Below are 19132 nucleotides of genomic sequence, written 5' to 3' on the forward strand. Positions count from 1 at the left end.
GTATAAAATTGGAATTAATTGACCTTCCAAAGATCAACAATTACTTGGAGACTTCAAGGTTGTCTTGCAATTTTTCTGATGAATTGAAAATTCTTAGCATGAAACGATGAAGAAATTGAAAGCGTTGCTATATTGGAATTTATACGTGCTGAAGATATTTTAGTATTTGCATTTTCTCGTTATTATATATACTTTTTTGATAAATTTTTCATGTTTATACTAATGCGATATGTTAATAAGTTATATTCACAAATCGTATTTGCACCATTCTGACGCGTCTGAATGGATTTTTATTGAGTAAAGAATTTAAGCAGTTTATCTTGTTATTGTGTACAAAATTTCATAATGTTAACTATAAGTATGAACATTTAATTACGTTTTATATAGTTAAAGGTGTAAGAAATAGAGATATGCATTACAATGATACGAAAACAAGGATATTTTTCTCAGATTTCGATTCTAACCTTGATGATATATATATGCCTGTTAACTTCTTTACTTTACAGTACTGGATTGTGTTTATCTGAACTTCAGAACGACCCTGAGTTGTTAGAGATCTGGACCAGTCTTGTTGACTGTAGAAATTTCACAGACACCTGTGATGAGAACTATCCATACCGCTCTGCCGATGGGTCTTGTAACAATGTTGATTATCCTGAGTGGGGCAAGTCATTTACACCCCAGGAACGATTTATACCTGCTCATTATGAAGATGGTATGTATACTCAGTTTTTTCAGAGGGCATGTCATTTACACCTCGAGCAAGATTTCTATCTCTTCTCATTATGAAGATGGTACGTTAACCCAGTCCCCTCAGTGGGACAAGTCATTTACACATCAATCACGATATATTAGATATAATTATACCTGATGAATATGTTGATGGTACGTAAACACAGTCCACTGAGTGGGGCAAGTCATTTACACCTCAGACGAGATTTATACTTGCTCGATATGAAGACGAACAACGTACATGTTTATAAGTATATCTCCTTGTGATCTGACGTATAATACACATAGAAAAATGATCGCTTTTAACATTTTAGCATGCCATAAAAATTTGCAACTCTCTTTGAGATTGTTCTTAGTGATGTTTAGATAAACCTACATACTCCAACTTTCTCCTTAATATACATTTGTACTGGCCGACAAAGCAGCCAACAATGTGGTGGTGTTATGCCGTAAATACTACACGGACGTTCTAAAGAATGAAATTGTAAATTCATCTACATTCAAGTCCATCCGCTCCACAGATAGTAATATAGTAAACAAGCATATCACAACCACATCAAAGCTTAAGGCTTCTTCTGAACATTTGAAGGTCCCTACTATGTATTGGCTACCTAAACTACACAAAAAAACATTTAAATATCGTTTCATCTCGGCCTCTAGTAAGTGTTCTACAGCTAATCTTTCAGTGCTCTTAACTAGTTCATTAACTACTATTAAAGAGCTTATCATAAACTATTGTAATAAAATATATGAACATAGTGGTATAAACCATTTTTGGAGTGTAAAACATTCTTTGGATGTTTTAGATAAATTACGTGCTTTTGATGGTCCTTTTGATTCTGTTAATAGTTTTGATTTTTCTACTCTTTACACTACACTTCCACACTATCTTATTAAACAAAAGTTTTCCTATTTAATTAAATGGTCGTTTGGTTAAGCTGAATGTAGATATATTTGCTCATTTAAAGCCTTTTTCTCTAATGAGAAAGGTAAATATGCTAGATATACTTACTGGAGGTGTGATGAGATGATTGAAGCTGTTAATTTTCTCCTTGATAATATTTATGTACGTTTCGGCAACAAAGTTTATCGACAGGTTATAGGTATCCCTATGGGCACTAATTGTGTCCCTTTAATAGCAGACTTGTTTTTGTACTGTTACGAATCACATTTCATGACTAAACTCAGTAAGGACCCGTCAAAACTGCATTTAATTGATAAATTCAACAACACTTACCGTTATCTTGATGATATTTTTTCGTTAAATAATTAAGAATTTTCTCAATATACTGCGGAAATTTACCCCAAGGAACTTACTTTAAATAAATCAAATTTATCCGGTAATAACTGTCCTTTCCTGGATTTAGATATTTCGGTTTTAAACGGGAAACTCCACACTAAAATTTACGACAAAAGAAACGATTTTTCGTTCCCTATTGTTAATTTTCCATTTTTAGATGGTGATGTTCCTTTTGCACCATCTTACGGTGTTTATATTTCACAACTTGTTCACTATGCCCGTGTCTGTTGTCACGTTTTTGATTTTAACGAACACAACCTATGTATTACTGGTAAATTATTAAACCAGGGATATCGTTACCATAAATTACTTAAAAGTTAAAACCTTTACTAAATTTTTCCATAGATATAAAGATTTGGTTTTGAAGTTTGGTTGTACCTGTAGAAAACTTATTTCAAACGGGATAGCACATCCTCATTTTTTACGGAAATGTTGTTAACCGTGCCCGGAAATTTAGAAATGATCCATGTAAACTTGTAGCTCCTTTAAATAAACTTATTCTAAAAGGTTACCTATTCAACACTGTAATAAGATCATTGAACATTGTTTTTATTGGTATAAATATTGATTTTGTTATCAGTAAATTTAAAGCTAACTAAATATTACTAGTATGTTATATACATATACATATTCATGGATCTACAATCTGTCGATACCTGTAACTTGGCATTGCACAAGGTCATGTTTTTCTCTGGCTGTTTATGACGTCTTTACACTAAATCCATTGGATGTTGGATGTGTACGGATTGATAGTTTAGTCTTAGTTGCATGATTTTTTTATTAGTTGTTAGTGGCTTTGAACTAGCTGTCAGATAACTGCGAGTACTCTCAGATCTGTTCATTGTGTCTTTTTGTGTCGGGATGTATAAGTACCGGGCCATGTCCACTTGTATTTTTGTCCATCTGATGAGTTAAGCCTTTTTCAACTGATTTTTATAGATCGTTCTTATGTTGTACTATTATACCACTGTCCCAGGTTAGGGGGAGGGTTGGGATCCCGGTAACATGTTTAACCCCGCCACATTATTTATGTATGTGCCTGTCCCAAGTCAGGAGCCTGTAATTCAGTGGTTGTCGTTTGTTTATGTGTTACATATTTGTTTTTCGTTCATTTTTTTACATTAATAAGGCCGTTATTTTTCTCGTTTGAATTGTTTTACATTTTCTTATCGGGGCCTTTTATAGGTGACTATGCGGTATGGGCTTTGCTCATTGTTGAAGGCCGTACGGTGACCTATAGTTGTTAATGTCTGTGTCATTTTGGTCTTTTGTGGATAGTTGTCTCATTGGCAATCATACCACATCTTCTTTTTTATATTTAAAATAAAATGTCAAACAAACTTACTGAACTCACAGGCAAAATCAAAAAGACGAAATCACATACTGAACTCACAGGCATAATCGAAAAGACGAAATCACATACTGAACTCACAGGCAAAATCAAAAAGACGAAATCACATACTGAACTCACAGGCAAAATCAAAAAGACGAAATCACATACCGAACTCACAGGCAAAATCAAAAAGACGAAATCACTTACTGAACTCACAGGCATAATCCAAAAGACGAAATCACATACTGAACTCACAGGCAAAATCAAAAAGACGAAATCACATACTGAACTCACAGGCATAATCAAAAAGACGAAATCACTTAATGAACTCACAGGTAAAATCAAAAAGACGAAATCACTTACCGAACTCACAGGTAAAATCAAAAAGACGAAATCACTTACCGAACTCACAGGCATAATCAAAAAGACGAAATCACTTACTGAACTCACAGGCATAATTAAAAAGACGAAATCACTTACTGAACTCACAGGTAAATTCAAAAAGACGAAATCACTTACTGAACTCACAGGCAAAATGAAAAAGACTAAATCACATACTGAACTCACAGGTAAAATCAAAAAGACGAAATCACTTACTGAACTCACAGGTAAAATCAAAAAGTCGAAATCACTTACTGAACTCACAGGCAAAATCAAAAAGACGAAATCACATACTGAACTCACAGGCAAAATCAAAACGACGACAAACATACTGAAGTCAAAGGCAAAATCAAAAAGACGAAATCACATACAGGCATAACTAAAAAGACGAAATCACATAATGAACTCACAGGTAAAATCAAAAAGACGAAATCACTTATTGAACTCACAGGTAAAATCAAAGACGAAATCACTTACTGAACTCACAGGCAAAATCAAAAAGACGAAATCACATACTGAATTCACGGGCAAAATCAAAACGACGACAAATATACTGAAGTCAAAGGCAAAATCAAAAAGACGAAATCACTTACTGAACTCACAGGCAAAATCAAAAAGACGAAATCACATACTGAACTCACAGGCATAATCAAAAAGACGAAATCACATACTGAACTCACAGGTAAAATCAAAAAGACGAAATCACTTACTGAACTCACAGGTAAAATCAAAAAGACGAAATCACTTACTGAACTCACAGGCAAAATCAAAAAGACGAAATCACATACTGAACTCACAGGCATAATCAAAAAGACGAAATCACATACTGAACTCACAGGCATAATCAAAAAGACGAAATTACATACTGAACTCACAGGCAAAATCAAAAAGACGAAATACTTAACTCACAGGCAAAATCAAAAAAGACGAAATCACTTACTGAACTCACAGGCATAATCAAAAAGGCGAAATCACATACTGAACTCACAGGCATAATCAAAAAGACGACAAACATACTGAACTCACAGGCATTATCAAAAAGACGAAATCACATACTGAACTCACAGGCAAAATCAAAAAGACGAAATACTAAACTCACAGGCAAAATCAAAAAGACGAAATCACTTATTGAACTCACAGGTAAAATCAAAGACGAAATCACTTACTGAACTCACAGGCAAAATCAAAAGGACGAAATCACATACTGAATTCACGGGCAAAATCAAAACGACGACAAACATACTGAAGTCAAAGGCATAATCAAAGAGACGACAAACATTCTGAACTCACAGGCAAAATCAAAAAGACGACAAACATACTGAACTCACAGGCAAAATCAAAAAGACGAAATCTACATACTGAACTCACAGGTAAAATCAAAAAGACGAAATCGACATACTGAACTGACAGGCAAAATCAAAAAGACGACAAACATACTGAACTCACAGGCAAAATCAAAAAGACAAAATCACTTACTGAACTCACAGGGATAATCAAAAAGACGAAATCACATACTGAACTCACAGGCAAAATCAAAAAGACGAAATCACATACTGAACTCACAGGCATAATTAAAAAGACGAAATCACATACTGAACTCACAGGCATAATCAAAAAGTCGAAATTACATACTGAACTCACAGGCAAAATCAAAAAGACGAAATACTTAACTCACAGGTAAAATCAAAAAGACGAAATCCCTTACTGAACTCACAGGCATAATCAAAAAGACGAAATCACATACTGAACTCACAGGCAAAATCAAAAAGACGAAATCACATACTGAACTCACAGGCATAATCAAAAAGACGAAATCACATACTGAACTCACAGGCAAAATCAAAAAGACGAAATTCCATACTGAACTCACAGACAAAATCAAAAAGACGAAATCACATACTGAACTCACAGGCAAAATCAAAACGACGACAAACAAACTGAAGTCAAAGGCAAAATCTAAAAGACGAAATCACTTACTAAACTCACAGGCATAATCAAAAAGACGACACACATACTGAACTCACAGGCAAAATCAAAACGACGACACACATACTGAACTCACAGGTAAAATCAAAAATACGAAATCACAAACGAACTGAAAAAATCAAACGCTATCGAACAATGAAACATTTTAGCTTTCTGTATTCAGAACAAATAAAAAGAAGCATCCACACTTTTTTTAATGTTTTGATGTATGATTTAGAGGAATATGTTGTTAGTAGCCACTGTTTCATTCCAGGTATAGAATATCCCCGTGACTATGATCTACCTAGCCCTCGATTGATCAGTAATAAACTGTTCAATGATACTGGTGAAGGTAGTTACGACAAGAGAAAGACTGCAGAAATGATGGCATGGGGACAACTCTTGGCTCACGACTTTGTATTAACACCAACAATAGGTATGTACTAATTTTCATTTGATAAATGATTATACGTTAAGGCCTTATGGGGTTTTCTTATATCGTTTTTCTTCCAGGGGCTTCGGTGGCCAAGTAATCTAAGGGACCGTTCAATATTTATCAGATGGATGGGCCGGTGCAAAATGGGGCGGGGCAAGCACTTTTTTTGTGGAAATATTTGGATGGGCGAGAACTTTTTTTTAAATATTTAGTGGATGGGCCAGAACATATTTTATAGGAAAATTTTCTATCAATTTTATCGGTGTGTAGGAAATTTCTTTTGCGGGCTCTCAAAACATGTCTCAAAAACTGGTAGCTTGGTTCATTTCTGTCAACTTCAAAGGATTTAATTAAGGAATAAAAAAGCTAGAATTTTCTGTTCGGACTATCTTATAAATTATTTTGACCTTATAGAATACCAAGTTGTTTGATAGTTTGGTGTTTTGCTGTTAAATTTGTGGATTTAATTAACAGGTAAGAAAAAAAGCTCAAATTTTTAGTAATGGATAAATTCAGATAGTCAACTTTAATTTTTTTTGTAACTTTTTCAAATCAACTTGGATTTTCATAAAACTCTACAGCTAACTCATTAATATATTGATCTTATAGGAAACCAGGTTGTTTGGTAGTTAGGTGTTTTGCTGTTAAATTTATGGATTTAACTAATAGGTAAGAAAAAAAGCTCAAATTTTCATTTTAGGCTAAATTCAGATAGTCAACTTTAATTTTTTTTATAACTTTTTCAAATCAACTTGGATTTTCATAAAACTGAAGAGCTATTTCAATTATATATTGATCTTACAGAAAGCCAGTTTGTTTGATACTTTGGTGTATTGCTGTCATTTTTATGGATTTTATAAATAGGTAAAAAAATCTAGAGTTTTAAGTTAAGGCTGAATCTAGATAGTCATCTTTAATTTTTTTTATAACTTTTTTCAATCAACATGGATTTTCATAAAACTATACAGCTATTTCATTTATATATTGACCTTACAGAAAGCCAGTTTGTTTGGTACTTTGGTGTATTGCTGTCATTTTTATTGATTTTATAAATAGGTAAAAAAAATCTAGAATTTTAAGTTTAGGCTTAATCTAGATAGTCATATTTAATTTATTTTATAACTTTTTCAAATCAACATTGATTTCCATAAAACTATACAGCTATTTCATTTATATATTGATCTAATAAAATGCCAAGTTGTTTGGTAGTTTGGTGTGTTGTTGTCATTCTTATGGATTTAATAAAAAAGGTTTAAGAAAAAGCTCAAATTTTCAGTTTAGGCTAAATCCAGGTAGTCATCTTTAAATTTTTTTATAACTTTTTCAAATCAACATTGATTTCCATAAAACTTTACAGCTATTTCATTTATATATTGATCTAATAAAATGCCAAGTTGTTTGGTAGTTTGGTGCGTTGCTGTCATTCTTATGGATTTAATAAAAAGGTTTAAGAAAAAGCTAAAATTTTCAGTTTTAGGTTATTTCAAGATAGTCATCTTTAAATTTGTTCATAACTTTTTCAAATCAACTTGCATTTTCATAAAACTCTACTGCTATATCATTTTTATATTGATCTTACTGAATGCCAGGCTGTTTAGTACTTTGTTTTTTTGCTTTCATTTTTATGGATAATGATTTAGTTAATAGCTTAAAAAAAAAGCTGCAATTTTAAGTTTAGACCAAATTTGGATGGTCACCTTTAATTTTTTTTTTAACTTTTTCAAATCAACTTAGATTTTCATATAACTATACAGCTTTCTCATTTATATATTAATCTTACAGAATGCCAGGTTGTTTGATAGTTTGGTGTTCAGTTGTCAAATTTAGGAATAAGTTCATAGGCGAAAAAGGCTGCATCAAATTCAAAAACATGCCTGCCTATATTTGCTTAAAAGGACCATAATTTCTTTTTCCAAAAGTAGAACAGATAATTCATATTTGAACTAAATGTATACATATATATATGGAATTAACTAGCACATTTTAAATTTTGTATTAACACCAAAGTCTATTCTTCGATTTCAAGACATAAAATTTTAAAAACTTTAAAATAGAAAAAGAACCTCAATCATTTTTGATTGTCTTATAGTTTTAGAGGGGCAAGGACTTTTTTTATAGAAATTTTTAGATGGGCAAGGACTTTTTTTCAGAATTTAAAAGGATGGGCGTTAACTTTTTTAATGAAACAATATTAAGAATGCACCGGCCCATCCATCTGGTAAATATTGAACGGTCCCTAAGTATTTCTAATACTGTAATCACTAGCCAGTCAACACGTAGGTTGTGAATTCGAAACCCGCTCGTGTAAGTGCACTCGACTCCAATCTTAGTTGACTAGGATTGGCACTTTTCCTATCGAAGTTCGGTGATTTTCTGCGGGCACTCCGGCTTTCTCCACCCTCTAAAATTGTCGCTCAAAAGTGGCGTTAAAACACCAGAAATCAATCAAAAACTTCTCTTTTTTGCGTTTTTCGCTATAAATTTAAGTGAATTTGTAATCAAAATGATAAGCATGGGACATTATGTTAATAACACATACCTGGAAGGGTGATTCATTATATAATCATCATCTTTAAAATTTAAAATTACTGCTTCTGCGTCAAAGTTTTTGACTTTGTTTACAGTCGCATTGAAGAGGGACGAGATCATAAAATATCCATGTACAGAAAAAGTTAAGGCAACACAAAGTGGTTACTTTGAAAAAGCAGGCTTCCCCCAAAGTTATGTTTAGATTTTTTTAATCGTCAGTAGTTTGATGTATATTGTGAAATGTATAGACATGTCTTTTCTTTGAAAAATGCTTTATACGAATGAATGAATGAGTATTTTAATATTAAAGTGCAACCTGAATTATAACAAACAATTACATTCATATATATATACAAATAATTTTCAGCCAGCCAAATAGGCTGATGATAGTTTATATATTAAACTTATAAATTTACGGTGTGTGTCTGATGATCGAACTAGCAAATTGTAATTATCATAGTAGATTAGTTTATGTATAACACATATTGTCGAAACATTCCTCATCAAAAAATGGCCTAACAGAACATCAACAACATCACAACTGTAAAGGTAGTCTTTCTAATTGGGAAACCTCAGTTTTGGTACGATTTCTCAATATATAAATTGAAAATATAGAGTTGATAGTTATCAAAAGTACCAGGACTATAATTTAGTACGCCTAACGCGCGTTTCGTCTAAATAAGACTCATCAGTGACGCTCATTTTAAAATAGTTAGAAAGCCAAACAAGTACAAAGTTGAAGAGAATTGAGGATCCAAAATTCCGAAAAGTTATGCCAAATACGGATAAGGTAATCTATTCCTGGGACAAGAAAATCCTTAATTTTCGAAAAATTTAAGTTTTTGTAAACAGGAAATTTATAAAAATGACCACATAATTGATATTCATGTCAACACCGAAGTGCTGACTACTGGGCTGATGATACCCTCGGGGACGAAACGTCCACCAGCAGTGGCTTTGACCCAGTGGTGTAAATAGTTATCAAAAACACCAGGATTATAATTTAGTACGCCAGACGCGCGTTTCGTCTGCAAAAGACTCATCAGTGACGCTCATTTCAAAATAGTTATAAAGCCAAACAAGTACAAAGTTGAAGAGCTTTGAGGATCCAAAATTCCGAAAAGTTGTGCCAAATACGGCTAAGGTTATCTATCCCTGGGACAAGAAAATCCTTAGTTTTTCGAAAAATTTAATTTTTTTGTAAACAGGAATTTTATAAAAATGACCACATAATTGATATTCATGTCAACACCGAAGTGCTGACTACGGGGCTGGTGATACCCTTGGGGACGAAACGTCAACCAGCAGTGGCATCGACCCAGTGGTGTAAATAGTTATCAAAAGTACCAGGATTATAATTAAGTACGCCAGACGCGCGTTTCGTCTACATAAGACTCATCAGTGACGCTCATTTCAAAATAGTTATAAAGCCAAACAAGTACAAAGTTGAAGAGCATTGAGGATGTCGATTTACAAACATATTGGTTGGGCTAAATGAATATTACAATATGGATATTATAACGATATACCAGTGTTACTTAAATCATTCTTTCAAAGGTATATGTTATGTATGCTATTTGTCTGGGAATTCTCAAACAATTGAAATATATTTGTTTGTAGCAAAAGTGGACTGTTGTGATCAGGCAAATGAAGACAAGTAAGTTAGATAAAAACACATGTACGGTATAACTCATTATGAATAAGGCTATCTCATGAAAATGTAAAAAAAATGTGGAATGAGTTAGCTATATATATATATATATATATATATATATATATATATATAGCTCGCCAATTCAATTTCGTTTTTGGTTGATTCACTGAACTGTCCATAGACAAATTGAGTACTTCTAGACAAAGACGAAGAGCACCGCTATGGAATATTAAAATCAAAGCGAAAAATAGTAAAAGAAAAAAGAAAAGACGCAATGCAGGGTATTTTTCAAAATTTAGTAAGTCGATGTAGTTTCCGTTCCTCCTAAACAAATAATTACACATTTATATATTTATTATGTATTAACATGTGTTATTTGATATATAAACGCATATACTTACATGTCATTCGGGTATCATACCGGCTGAGGATTTATTTTCCCTTGACCATCTCCATGCGTAATGTCTATATAAGCCGACTGCGGTGAACTTGTAAAACAAAGAAGTTAAACATGAAAGGGAGATAATATTTTTTGTAACCAGTTTTCCCTCACAAATCTTGTTTTAAAGTTCTTGTCCTATTGTTACACTTTATCTAGCTTATGCATCATTGTAATTTCTAGTCCTGCTTGCTTCACCATTGAGGTACCAGAAGATGATGCACATTTTACGTCTACCTGTATGAACTTTGTACGGTCGTCTCCAGCTACAGTAGGATGTGTGCCAGGTAAATCTATACTTTCATTCGTCTCAACTCGGCCGATTCCGTACCCTCATCTAAGATAGATAGAAGGAGAGTAGCGGATTTTACCGAGGATGGCCGAATGTCCATAATTTCAGACTGAAACAGACAATCTCCCTAACGTAAAACATTTCCGTTTCACAGTTTACAAGTATAACAGAAATAGGACCAGAAAAATGGTGGATTGGTGTAAACAAATCATTCGAATTATTTGCGACCAATCAAATATTTGATTACTATTGATCTTATTATCACATTACAGATCGACGGTTCGTAAAGAACCATCATCTAAACGTGGTGCATATCACTTTCCTTGCTGTTATTCATCAGGTTGCTCAAATACTTGTCATAACAAGACAGACCGTATATAGATAAAGGCAAAAGTAGTATTCCCTGTTTTCAAATTCTATGCTGGTTTTGCTTTGAATTCAAAAGTAAAAAAAGTGTTCTAAGTTTTATAGAAGTGAAACAAAGTAATAATGTACAAACGTTGAAAACGGAACATATCCAGATTACATGAAGAATGAATTAAAAAAAAAACATAAAGTTAGATTGGGGGTATTACAAATGTTAGAATTGTTTTAAACTTTGTAAAAAATGTACTTTAAATAGTATTTTAAAAAATTAAGAGAGCTCTCATAAAATGGAAAAAATGGGATCACAGAACTTTTTTTATGCCCCAAAACAACATAAATGTATTTTTAGTGTACATTACTTCATAAAATACGTTTATATGAGTCATGAACCCTAATATAAATGATAGGGGGGGGGGAATTGTGCCGAACAAAATTTATTCAGTATTTGTAAACAAAAAAGCAGTCGTAATAAGTTAAAACACATGATTTTCTTCATCTAGATTAAAAGTCTCACAAAATGAATTGCATTCCTCTCTCATCTAGACCGATTGTATTATACTATCTTAAAATCCAAGACAACCAAACCAATTTTCTTGAAATCGACTATGTAACATCTTCTTAAACTGACCATGTGAGGGCTTTATAAGGTCGTTAAACATACCCATCAAATTATTTTTTTATATAATTTTATCATAAACTCGTATGCAATGACTTGTTTTGTTTTAAAGGACATAGGGAAGTAAATGAACTCGTACATTGATGGTTCTATAGGTTTCAGACCACCAATTAAAAATCCCTATCTGTTCAACCAAATTTGCAATTTTCACAGCTTTCTAAATATTTTACCTTAAGTTTAACTTCATAGAAACCAGGTATATCCTTAATTGTACATGTATCAGCTTTCTACATGCCAATTTTCACCATACCTTTAAAGCCTTCTAACAAAATAACTGACCTTCAAACAGAGGTACTCCAAAAAAAAAAAACAGGTTTTCTGGAAATCTAAAATTAGTATACTATGGAGTGCATTAATCCTCAATTTTTAGACTTAGATTTTTAAAACTCATAGACAAGTAAATTTTGGCTCAAAATGATCTAGATATATTTCTCTTTCACCAAAAGTTTCATTTCTGCAAATTTGTTTTTTAGTTTAAGTAAACAAGGACATCAAAAGCACTCTTTTGTGTCAGAGTAGGGCTACTTTTACATACATTCTAAATTGGAGGGAGTAATGGTGGTCTGACACCTCCTGTACGGATCAACTAATATACATTGTTTGTTTTGAAGGACATAGGGAACAAGTAAATGAATTAACTGCGTACATTGATGGTTCTATGCTGTACGGATCTACTAAGAAAGAGATGGATGGTCTACGAGAGTTTTCCGGAGGTTTGATTTTATTCAAATTAATGGTGTTTATATTTCATTAAAGGACATATGTTTACATGTAACTTTAATGATAGTGTATCCAGTGTTTGCCGTCATCTTAAAATTAAATTCTATAATTGTTTTTCTCTCACTATATATATTAGGCTTCAATGTTTATTTTATATGTATGTTTTTGGCGTTAGAGCGGAAAGTTATGCTTACTTGTAGACTGATAGTTCCTTTCACGGATTTGGCTATACTTTTTGGACCTTTTGGATTATAGCTCTTCATCTTTTATTTTTTTGGATTTCAAATATTATGGCCACGAGCATCACTGAAGAGACATGTATTGTCGAAAAGCGCATCTGGTGCAAGACAATTGGTACCGTTAATTTTATTACTTTCATTTTCAATTTGATTTCATTATAAGCTCTGTAATGTTTACCGTTAATTCTAAATAATCATTTGTGACATTTAATTTATTAAGAATCATCATCAAATTATTTGTCTGTGTTGTAAAATATATTGTTTTCTATCGATACAGAAAACCCATGCATAATGATAACCAGTTGTGGTTTTTCAATGCTCCAAATATTGGTTTTGTTTTGAAGGTTGAATGAGGTGAACAGATAAGTAATAATTATGCCAGTTGTTTCAATGCTTCAAGTAATGTTTTTGTTTTGAAGGTCGAATGAGGTGTACAGATACGAATCTGCTACCTGCAAATCCTGCTGGAATGTGTCTGAAGTTAAACCACAATGATGTCTGTCAAGCTGCTGGTAAATATAGTTCTATAGAATCGTCGGTCTGATTAAATAAAATTATACTGGAACACAACTTTATAGTCTCTACTGTTTATGTCAGTCCGTATAATCGTAGAACCTTCTTGATACTCATTGCAAAACTCGAAGTTTCGGAGGTCAACGGGCCTTTGCTAATTGGTTATCAATCCTTGTAAAGTTTCAGTGTCAACACACTGTAAATTATTTGATATCAAACATTTGCAGTTTCGGTGTTAAACCCGCTGTTGCTATTTAGTTATCAATCCTTTTGAAGCTTCGGTGGTCAAAACGCTGTTGCGAAGTGTATATTCAATCCTTTTGAAGTTTCGGTGGTCAGCACGCTATTGCCAAGTGGATATTATTCCTTTTGAAGTTTCGGTGTTCAACGCGCTGTTGTTAATTGGTTACCAATCCTTTTGAAATGTCAATGTCAACACGCTGTAACTATATATTTTTAAGCAAGAAACTCTTTTAGAAAACTCTAAAAATGGGAAACATGTTAGATAGAAACGGTTCATTAGTTTATTTTCAATAAGATACAGTTTTGTGACATATTTGAATACTACTATTAATAGGCGATAGCAGAGTAGATGTCGTCCCAAATCTTGGAGGAAACCATATTTTGTTGATGCGAGAACATAACAGGATAGCAGATGAACTTGCAGTAATAAATCACCATTGGGATGACGAAAGAGTGTTTCAAGAAACACGTAAAATTATAGCCGCAATGATACAACACATATCCTATAATGAATATTTACCTGGTGTCATCGGTCCAGATGCTATGACCTATTATGACCTTGATTTATCACCATGGGGACATGATGACCCTTACGATCCAGATTTTAATCCATCAATCCGAAATGCATTTGCTGCTGCTGCGTTTCGGTTTGGACATTCCCAAGTCATGCCAGAACAAGCCTACCTCTTCCATGATTATGTCTCATTTGAACACTATCCCCTGGAAAAAGAGTTTATGAATACACACATGATACAAAAACAAGAAGGAAAGAAAGTACCAGCCTTGATGAGATGGTTGTCGTACGATAAAGCCATGGATACTGATAGGTACATTTGTTTCTTACGATAAATACAGATACTTGAGGGACTAGCAGATTGGTACTTTCATAATATATAGTCATAAAACCAGGTTCAACCCACCATATTTTCTTAAAATGTCCTATACCAAGTCATGAATACGCCAGTAGTTTTCAAATAGTACACTCTATGTATCTTGGTGTTTGTTTTTGTAGCTATTATGAGTTTCAATTGTTCCGTTGTTTACCTCTTATAGTTAATGTGTTTCGCTCGGGTTCGGTTTGTGACACGGATTTGTTTTGGCTTACTCGATTTTCGACTATACAACTGTATACTACTATTGCCTTTATTTAGTGAACTTTAGTTTTCATAGATCTTCTTATTTCAGTTGGCTCTCCAAGTTTTGCATTAGGATTATTTTTAAACGTTTCTTTAACAGTTTTTTTATGTACTTCATATGTTGTATGCATTTACAACTTTTTTGTTGTTTGTGTTCTTTCTTTTATTTTGTGTTCTTTTATTTTGTGTTCTTTCTTTTATTTTGTCTCTGTATTGAGAATATTCGTATTATCGCTTCTTGCTTATGTAATGTGGAGTGTGACTGATGGTTGATGAATTCAAATGGTATGAACTGATGGTTGATGAATTAGTAACATCTTGTAATATAAGATTCCAACACATAAGGTCAATGTTTTGAAAGCTTAAACAATAACAACTAAGCTTCTTACTATGACCATGAACTGAAAAAAGTCTAACAATAACAAGTTAAAAACACCAAACGTGTATAACATATTAGGCATCAGTGAAAGAATGTTTTAGGAAACCATATTTTTTACACCATTGATAAGTTTTAATTTTTGGTTCGAAATGAAAGAGCAATGATATTTAACACAGGTTCATATCAGCTGTTGAAAGCTAGAACGACGTAATCACAGTTTTGGGGAAAATCTGATAGAAAAAAAAAGAAATACGGATATACTTTCTCGTAATTGCAGAGTTATAATTGTTCAAATATGTGTTATCTTTTTAAAAGTTTAGATATTGTTGCCCCAATAATAAAACATCTTTTGTTTTAAGATTTTTCGTAAAAGAAATAAGAGATCTTCTGTTCCTGAAAAATGGCAAGAGTTCCGATCTTCCCGCCATAAATATTCAAAGAGGAAGAGATCACGGCCTTCCATCATACAACGCCTTCAGAGAACACTGTGGACTATCGACTGTTTCACAGTGGAATCCCAATGCAGACGAAGGTTTGGAGGATCATAGATGGAGTGTCACACGGATATTGAAAGATATATACCAGTGAGTATACTGATAATAACAAAAGAGGAGATGTGGTATGATTGCCAACTATCCACTTGAAGTGGTAATCAGCAATCAAAGACCAGCGTACGACATTTAATTTCAATAATAAGAAAAATAATAAAAAATAATAAAAGGTCCAGAAAAAAAAATATGAAACACGTATATTGGAAAAACTAACGGAACGGCATAATTCGAAACAAAACTATTGATGATAAAATAAATATGACCGACTTGAACCAACGAAAAGAACAATACTCCAGGTTCTTGACTTGAGACGGACACATAAAGAATGTCGCTAAGTTAACATGTTTCTTTTCGTTCACCTAACCCGGGACAGTGGCGAAACAACACAATATAAGTATAATATTGATAAAGATAAGATATATAAAATAAGTGGATGCAGGAAATGTAATGTTCCTCCAAACCAAATATATGAATAGTTGTTTTAATATATCAAAAGTTTTCTAAGTCAATAGTTTGATCCCCGTAAAAAGTATTTAATTAATCAAGATGTTGTCTGTATATGTAGTCTTGGGTGATATGTATTCTTGAACATCAATGAATTCTAATAATTCCAGAAATCAATGTAAGGTAACATATTTTATCTGGTGTGTGTCTGGTTACACTTAGGTCATAGGCATTCTACCTTTTTAATTGGTTTCAAGAAAAAAATATCACTTATATCTGCTTAAAGAAATTTGATGATATATTTTTGTTATAATGTACTTTATGACTTTTTGTTTAACGGATTCTTTTATCAGTATATTTCCCGCTGTTTAATACCGGATTTCTTCAATATATACTTTCCCGTGTATTTCCCAATGTTTAACGATTTTTATACATTATTTCAATGTTTTACAGGAATGTGGAGGACATTGATTTGTTTGCAGGAGCTATCACAGAAAAAAAAGTTCATGGTGGACTTGTTGGACCTACATTTGCATGTCTAATTGGAGAACAATTTGAAGCTTTGAAAAAGGGTGATCGATTCTGGTATGAGACACCAGATTCAGCAATTGGCTTCACTGACGGTTTGTTTGTTTAATATAACTATAGATTCTGTTATGAGACACCAGATTCAGCAATTGGCTTCACTGACGGTTTGTCTGTTTAATATATCTACATATTCTGGTATGAGACACCAGATTCATCAATTAGCTTCACTGACGGTTTGTTTAATATAACTACGGATTCTGGTATGAGACACCAGACTCAGCAATTGGCTTCACTGACGGTTTGTTTGTTTAATATAACCACAGATTCTGGTATGAGACACCAGACTCAGCAATTGGCTTCACTGACGGTTTGTTTGTTTAATATATCTACATATTCTGGTATGAGACACAAGATTCAGCAATTGGCTTCACTGACGGTTTGTTTGTTTAATATAACTACAGATTCTGGTATGAGACGCCAGAATCAGCAATTGGCTTCAGTGACGGTTTGTTTGTTTAATATAACAGTGTTGATGAGCCGTCATTGATCATAAGAACTGTTAAAAAATTATATCATTAAACAACTGTTGTAAACTTTCTGATATCCGTATACATAATGAAAGCTGGAGATATCATCATAGATACCAGGATTAAAAAATTATATATACGCCAGAGCGCGTTTCGTCTACAAAAAACTTATCAGTGACGCTCGAATAAAAAAATGTTTAAAGGCCAAATAAAATACGAAGTTGAAGAGCATTGAACACCAAACATTTCCTAAACGTTTTGCCGAATACAGCTAAGGTAATCTATTCCTGAGGTAGATAAGCCTTAGTATTTCAAAAATTCAAAATTTTGTAAACAGTTAATTTATGATTATGAACATATCAAGGATAACTCAAGCCCGTCCTGTTTTCCTCGGTTTTGAGATAATCAAAAGTATTAGATTTATAAAAAAAAATTGTATGTACATTAGTTACACGTCGGATGCCACATTCTACTGCTCCTTCAAGGTTATCCGAGATCACCACAGGTTTATTTATTGGGTGCATGTATCTCAATCTTTAGAGTGCTATGTTGTGTGTTATAGGCTGCTGTTCGTCTTTTGGTCCCTTTTGTTTATTTTTGATGGCATTGTCAGTTCGCCTGTCTATTGTTATCTATGAAAAAAATCTTTAATGATTTTATTCTAAGATTTTATTTTGGCATGACACAGAGTCATGATTTCTGCTTTTGTATATAGACTTTACACTTAATCCGTTGGATGTTTACCGGATAATATCGAACCCTTGCATGGGAAATATAATTCATATGTTAGCTGTTATAGCGTTGGACTATCGTTTACTAACTGCCTTTACTTTTTGATTAATACTGTGGTTCTTTTGTTGTTGTGCAAGATATTTTTGTATCGTGCCAGTAAGATGAGTGAAGTCCTTTCTAGCTTTTTTAACAGTTTGTACCTTGGGGTGTACTGTTAAACCCCTGTTCTACCGTCCGATGTTAGATAGGTCTATCGCCAACATTTTACCAATCATCTAGTATCATACAGTGGTGTATCCCTTACATCTCATCAGATTAATTTTGCTGGCTGAAGTGTAACCTTTACATTTGCTGTCTTTTAATCTTACTGTCCCTGTTTCTAAGTTTTGTTTTACTTTTCAGGTAAAGTTGTTTGATAGTTTTGTTTAAACTGGTTTTTTTTTCTCAAATAAACGAGATGTACGGAACGTGAAAAGTTGAATATCCAGCACAAAAATGCGCGAACGAATGAAGCAAACAATGGTGACATTTACGAATTGTGTAGGCATGTTATGAAAAGTCGGAAATAAGCTATTTTAATTTATTAGAAAATTGTGTGCAAGGATTCTTTCAATGTACGATGATCTTGTTCTATTGAATAATTCTCATGGAAAATAGATAACAAAAGCGCAGTTTCGAAATTTATATTTTATATTTCAGATCAGTTGCATTCGATAAAGAGAATGAAGCTATCAAAGCTATTCTGTGAGAACTTTGGTTTGCATCAAATTCAAAGACGAATTTTCAATGTGGTATCAGAATGGTAGGTACATTTAATTCAAGACACATACATATCGATGACAATAATGTTGTTTATAAGTAAACCAAAAACGAAGATAAACCAGGAATTGAGTCAAGTAGACACATAAAAAGTCAACGCATAGGTTATACGATGTCTACTACAACACAGTATAATATATGAAATCAATGTGCATATACTCGATTAAATTTGGGAAAATCAACTAAAATCTGGAATAA

The 19132-nt window shown here is 32.9% G+C and overlaps 1 protein-coding gene across 1 annotated transcript in view; it reads left to right on the top strand.

Annotated features, from left to right (window-relative positions):
* LOC143065387 (salivary peroxidase/catechol oxidase-like) overlaps positions 1-19132 on the top strand; it is a 31535-nt gene that overhangs the window by 11301 nt on the left and 1102 nt on the right. The window contains exons 4-13 of the mRNA XM_076238931.1: positions 507-715; positions 5986-6147; positions 10297-10333; positions 10953-11056; positions 12715-12816; positions 13482-13574; positions 14153-14645; positions 15693-15917; positions 16782-16951; positions 18815-18917. Coding sequence (XP_076095046.1) covers positions 507-715; positions 5986-6147; positions 10297-10333; positions 10953-11056; positions 12715-12816; positions 13482-13574; positions 14153-14645; positions 15693-15917; positions 16782-16951; positions 18815-18917 — 1698 coding nt within the window. The remainder of the gene's footprint in view (positions 1-506; positions 716-5985; positions 6148-10296; positions 10334-10952; positions 11057-12714; positions 12817-13481; positions 13575-14152; positions 14646-15692; positions 15918-16781; positions 16952-18814; positions 18918-19132) is intronic.

Source organism: Mytilus galloprovincialis, chromosome 2 (assembly GCF_965363235.1).
Source record: "Mytilus galloprovincialis chromosome 2, xbMytGall1.hap1.1, whole genome shotgun sequence".
Lineage (NCBI taxonomy): Eukaryota > Metazoa > Mollusca > Bivalvia > Mytilida > Mytilidae > Mytilus > Mytilus galloprovincialis.